Source organism: Mesoplodon densirostris, chromosome 1, assembly GCF_025265405.1.
Source record: "Mesoplodon densirostris isolate mMesDen1 chromosome 1, mMesDen1 primary haplotype, whole genome shotgun sequence".
NCBI lineage: Eukaryota > Metazoa > Chordata > Mammalia > Artiodactyla > Ziphiidae > Mesoplodon > Mesoplodon densirostris.
In genome coordinates, this window is record NC_082661.1 from 171,411,751 (window position 1) to 171,418,220 (window position 6,470).

A 6,470-nucleotide genomic window follows, 5' to 3' on the forward strand; every position below is an offset into this window, starting at 1 on the left:
TTCACTGGATTTAAGCCCTGGCTCTGCCATCCACTAGCTGGGTAGCCTAGGGCAGTATTTTGCCATCTCTGATTGTCAGCTTCCTTATGATTTTGTCATACATCACTTGGTAGCAGTTAGCTCTGTGGGCATATTAACTCTTCATCCTACAGGTATGGAGAGGGAAGGAGGGGCACAGAGGGCAGAAATACCAGGACCGAGTTTCTTATCCTGGCACATCATAGTAGTATACCCACCTGAGCTTTCCCGTAATCCTTTACATCCTATCTTTTCCTTTATTTCAATCTCTAATACTCGCGGGTTACCCAAAATGCCAGAAGCCAGCGCTGCCAGAAAAGCCAAGGAAAGGAAACAGAAAAACTGGCCATTTCTTCTTTCTTGTTAACTCAACAATCTCATGATCCATGGTCTGTGTTTTTAGAAGAGGGATCATAGAGGCCAATCCATGCCTCAGCGATCCTGATGTTTCTATCAAATGAGTCATTTGAAACAGGATCTTCAGTTTACTTGAGCAGAACCATGTCAGGGCTGCTCGAAATGAAAGGTGTCTAGGCTCTGTGTTTGGACGTGAACAAGTTTCATCACAGCAAAGGTATAAAGCTTGCATTTTAGCCTGGCGCTTCCTGAAGACTCGAGCTTTCTGCTTGGTTGGAATCGACTTTCCTTATAAAGAAAAGAAACCTGCATATAACCAAGCTTAATAAGGAATGAATGAAGCCCAGGCCGGCTTCCACGGTGGTAAAGTAACACCACCCACAAGCCACAAAACCCCAGTCCGAGGGAGAAATGAGGCCGACTCTTTGCCAGTTGTGCCTTTTATTCTTTCCTTTCCTCCCTCCTTTCTTTCCCACACACCAGGGTGGTTAAAGACACGGTGTCATTTGTACAGATCAGGCTCTCTTCTTGTAAGTTTCCAGTTAAACATTCTTTTGTAGCTGACACCTATTAATAATTTAAAATGCCTGCTCTTTTGAACAATGATCAAAATTAAGCTATTACCCACAGGGGGATATTTACATACAGTTAGTCGGCAGCTGTTTAACAGCCTTTTCCACTCAAGATTTCTCGTGACCCTCACATATCATTTGTAAGCAGAAGAATATTTGGTTATTGTATGATTTTTTTCTTCCATGTATTTGATAAATGGCCACTGGGAATCACTTAGGAAGTAAATAAGGTAATTCTTTGTGATTTCTGCCGGCTGCTGAAGTTACGGGAGAAGGGCAATTACTTTTAGATCTCTCTACATGCAATTTACTAATAAGCTACAGAATGCAGAAACATGTAATTAGTAATTACTACAGTATGTAGTGGTGCGGTGCTTACCCAGTCAGTCTATGGGTCTATAATCTAGTGGCAGAAAATGAATCGCGCTTGGTACACTCAAGCAAGCCCGGCATATTTGGAGAGAGCTGTGATGATAAACTTAATGGCTGTTTATAGGCACTGTGGAGGGCACAGCAAGCATTGTTACCTTCAGCTTCTTACCTGACCCCATGGCAAGGCTGATGTGCAATTGCCTCCTTGCCTCCACTTTTAATGACCGGCCAGATTCAAATAATGTTGAGGACCTGCCTAAGATTACAGGCCAATGAGTGGTAGACCCAGGCCCAAATCCTGAGCTTCAAGCTTCAGGCTCATCCCTGTCAATCCCACCAGAGCACTGCCTAGTCATACTGCTGGAGGAGTGATGCCACCTCCCAGGGCTCGGATGCGGACAAGACTCAGGATCCCAAAGTGCATTTCATGACAGAGTTAGGGGTTCTGAGGAGAAGAATGAAGAAAAAGACATAAAACAAGTGTCTAGTTTTGAGGGGGGAACACTGCACACTTGATGTCCATTACCTTATTATTGTGCCCATTTTACAGGGGAGAAAATTGAGACTCAATAGAGGGTCAGTCGAGGTTTATCAGGATCACTCAGTGTTAAGCGGCAGAGCTGGAGTGTGACCCTGGGTATGTCTGACCTCAAGGACAACAATCTCTCCCTCACACCGAGAAATTATTCTGATGGATGTGACTCCTTAGTTCAGCAAACTGAGTGTATCTGCATCAAATATCTCAAAATATTTAGGGCAAATGAGGGGAGCTCACAGATGCAGGATCTTAAAACTGATGACTATCACCCAGTAATCTCAACTTCAGAAACTTATCCTAAAAAAAAGACAATCTAAAAACTGCAGATAAGAGTTTATGCGCAAATATATCCAACAAAGATGTTCTTTATAATAACAAAACCTGGGGAAAGAATGCAAACACCCAATAACACAATAATAGAGAAGGAAGCATGGTTATAGCCATATGACAGAATACTAGGCAACCATGAAAAAGAATATTAATGAAGATTTTTTAATAACATAGGAAAAGCCTTAAAACCCAATTGAGAGTGAGGCAAAATACAAAATGATGTATAAGGTAAGAACTCATTTAGGTAAAATAATATTTATGGAAACAGAGATATAGACCAAAATTGTGTGTGGGAAGTTAAGGGGTGACTTTATTTTTTATTAAATAAGAGCTTAATTGAGATATAATTCACATACCAAAAAAATTCCCCCTTTTAAATGTGTAATATTTATGGGTATTAGTGTATTCACAGAGTTGTACAACCATTACCATTGTTTACTTTTAGAAAAATTTCATTACCCATACCCATTAACTGTACCCCCATTACCCCCACCCTCCCAAGCCCCTGCCAGAGACCAATACATTTTCTGTCTCTATAAATTTGCCAATTCTGGACATTTCATATATAAATGGAATCATACAATATGGGATCATTTGTGACTACCTTCTTTCACTTAGCATAATGTTTTCAAGGTTCATTCATGCTGTAGCATTTCTTGGTACTTCATTCCTTTTCAAGGCTGAATAATATTCCATTGTATGCATATATCACATTTTGTTCATTCCTAACTTGATAGACATTTGGATTGTTTCCATGTTTTGGCTATTATGACTTTTGCTGATATAAACAGCGATATAAAATATGTTTTCAATTCTCTTGGGTATGTACTGAGAAATGGAATGGCTTGTAACTCCATGCTTAACATTTTGAGGAACTGCCAAACTGTTTTCCAAGGCGGCCGCACCATTCTACATTCCCACCAGCACCACCAGCAATGACTGAAGGTTCTAACTTTTCCACATCACTGCAAATGCATGTTGTTATCTGTTGTTTTAATTTTAACCATACTAGGGGGTGTAAAGAAGTATATCCTTATGGTTTTGATTTATATTTCCTAATGACTAGCCATGTTGATCATCTTTTAATGTGTTTATGTCTTCTTTGGAGAAATGTCTATTGAAATTCTTTGCCAATTTTTTAATTGAGCTCTTGGTCATTTTGTTATTGAGTTGTAAGAGTTCTTTATATATTCTGGATACTAGTCCCCTATAAGTATATGATTTGCAAATACTTTCTCCCATTCGATAGGTTGTCTTCTCACTTTCTTGATGAAATTGTTGACAAAACAAAAATTTTGAATTTTAAGGAAGTCCAAATTCTGCATATTTTCTTTCGTCATCTGCACCTAATCCAAGGTCATGCAGATTTACTTGTATGTTTTCTTCTAAGAGTTTAACAGTTTTAGATCTTGCATTTAGAGCTATAGTCCATTTGTATATGTTGTGAGGTAAAAGTCCAACTTCATTCTTTTGCATGTGGATATCAGTTGTCCTAGAACCCTTTGTTGAAACAACTCTTCTTTCCCTATTGAATTGTCTTGACACACTTGTCAAAAATCAATTACCTATAACTGTAGGAATTTTATTTCTGGACTCTTGATTCTATCCTACTTATCTACATGTCTGTCCTTATGCCAGGACGATGCTGTCTTAATTACTACAGCTTTGTAATTGAAGTTTTGAAACTGGGAAGCAAGAGTTCTTCAACTTTGTTCTTCTTTTTAAAGATCATTTTGGCTATTTTGAGACCCTTGCAACTCCATATGAACTTTAGAATTGGCTTGTCAATTTCTACAGAAAAAAAATAACTAGGATTTTAATAGGGATTGTGTTGAATCTGTAGATCTGTTCACAGGGGTTGCCTCCCCATTGACAAAATGATGGCTGTGACCACTTCAAATGCTATGGCTTATTCCGAGCTGTAAGTGAATGCATCTTTTCCTGGCAAGAGAAGTGCAGCTCCATGGAATTAAGGCAGGCTGGGAAATTACATATACACGGAGACAGCCTATTAGAGCAAGGCAGCTGCTCCCCGGAGGCCAGTTCTCGGCCACTCCATACACCATGCAGCTTCTATTACTTAGGCCAGAAAGGCTTTAAATACCTCTGGGCACCCCTCCCCTATTTCCTGTGGAATACTATTTCACAGTCTAATAGATCTTCCTATGGGGAATTTCTCCTGTTACTTAGCCCACATTTCCTTTTTCGTTTTCGTCCACTGCCTCCTCAGGACCGTGCCACTGCAGACGGATTTGCCTACTTGGGATTCCCATGTTTCACAGCCTCAGAGCCCATATTCTTTCCCTGTTGCTGGGTAAACTCTAGGTTTTACAGACGAGGGTTCAGGAAGGAGGTCCCTAGTGAGGGCTGACACCAGGCCCCCTTGAAGCCAAGAGCAACCACGGCCAATTCAAGGACACCAAGGAATGAAGGTCCTCCTCGTCAAGAACTGGGGAAGCCCTTGCTGCAGTCTGGGGAAGGATGGCTCACTTCTCTGGGCTCCCTCTTCTCTTTTTTTTTTTTTTTTTTTTTTTTTGCAGAAGAAAAGATTGACGAGTTTTTATTTATTCAAAGGGACATTTCCAGGTGCATAAAGAAGCCACAAGTTAGTGTTGTTAAAAAAAAAAAAATCAAACATCTGCTAATCAAGTGATGCAGTTAATGAAAACCACCTAAGATAGTAAAGGAGACATGAGCTAACTGCAGAGAATTTCTGTCGTAGAATACCTCCCCTCCACTACCACGCTGGACACCACTGCAGAGCAAGTCATGGCTGGTGAAGCAGCGGAGCTGGAGGTGAGGAAGCTCGCGGAGCTGGAGGTGAGGAAGCTCATTGGCCAGATGCACTGAAATCAAAGAGGCACGTGGAGATGACGAACTTGCAGATGTAATATCCCACCTAGATGGATGTGATCTGGAACCCGTGCTTTGCTGCAAGGGCTGGTAACCCTAGGGCAAGTTATCCAATATCCCCCAAGCAGCCTCATTTGGATCATGTCTGGTTAGACCCTCCTTATTCCAAAAGCAAAAACCAAACCAAACCAAACAAACAAACAAAAAACTCCCCCTGAAGACAATTAAATCAATCCCTACAGTCTCACTTTCTCTTCCTTCCTTCAACCCTTTTACAAAGGATAATACAGGGGCGACAGTTCTGAGCTCTCAGGAAATAGGGTCTTAGATGCTTTTGGAGGTTGAGAGGCTAGAATGGCAGTCTAGAAATTCCTTTCATCTTATGGCACTGATTTAGTTTAGACTTGATCTCTCCTCCCCTCCCTCCACCTGCGTTCTCTCACCCCCAGACGGACATATTGGCATCAAATAGCTCTAGCTTTCAATCTGTACTGGGATTTGCCAGCAGAAGAGACGTTGGTCGTTGTCATCCTTAAGTTCCCACTCCACCACCAGTTTTATAGAGGGGTATTCACTCTTCACGGGTAGTTTATTCAGGTAGTTATAGGTCTTGTCTTTTTCAATGGGGCAGCTGATTCCACCCTTACAACCATCAGGCTCAGGAATAGGAAAGGGAATTGCGACGCCCATCACAATGCCATGCACCACGGCTTTGCTACTTTGAGACTGAGTGCTACTGGTGAACGTGACATTGACACTGTAAGACTGTCCTTTGTGCAGTTGGCAGGGTTGGGTGGGGCATGGGTTCACATTCACTTCCTTTATAACTCCGACCCCAGAACCGCAGTCGTTGAAATGCACCGGCTCGGCTAGGGCGGAGGCGCTGAGGGCCAGGAACAGGAACGCGGCGCCCAAAAAACGCATCGCAGCTAAGACCGCAAGCTCAAGGAAAAGCTCCCTCTTCTCTTGTATGGAGCTGGGACTCTACTTCCCCTTCAAAAAGGATGGGGTAGGGCTTCCCTGGTGGCGCAGTGGTTGAGAGTCCGCCTGCTGATGCAGGGGACATGGGATCGTGCCCCGGTCCGGGAAGATCCCACATGCCGTGGAGCGGCTGGGCCCGTGAGCCATGGCCGCTGAGCCTGCGCGTCCGGAGCCTGTGCTCCGCAACGGGAGAGGCCACAGCAGTGAGAGGCCCGCGTACCGCAAAAAAAAAAAAAAAGGATGGGGCATTGGGAGCCAGCCAAGTGCCTGTTTGGTAAGCTCACAGGAGAGCTGGCCCCCGGGGCCACAGGGGCTCACTCGTCACTCTGGAGGAAGAATAGAGGGATTCTGGAGGCTCAGATGAGAGAAGCCGGAAAGAACAAGGACTTGGAACCAGCTTTGTGTACTCAGGGTCTGTGTCACTGCTTTGCTTGCATTATCTATTTGAT

General features: G+C 43.0%; 1 protein-coding gene across 1 annotated transcript; it reads right to left on the minus strand.

Moving 5' to 3' along the window:
• Window positions 1-4,806: 4,806 nt before the first annotated feature.
• LOC132485322 (NPC intracellular cholesterol transporter 2-like) lies at window positions 4,807-5,986 on the minus strand. The gene is made up of 2 exons (XM_060091839.1): window positions 5,484-5,986; window positions 4,807-5,033 (listed from the first exon to the last, which is right to left on the minus strand). The coding sequence occupies exon 1, from the start codon at window positions 5,962-5,964 to the stop codon at window positions 5,515-5,517; it is 450 nt and encodes a 149-aa protein (XP_059947822.1). The 5' UTR covers window positions 5,965-5,986; the 3' UTR covers window positions 4,807-5,033; window positions 5,484-5,514.
• Between the last annotated feature and the right edge of the window lie 484 nt (window positions 5,987-6,470).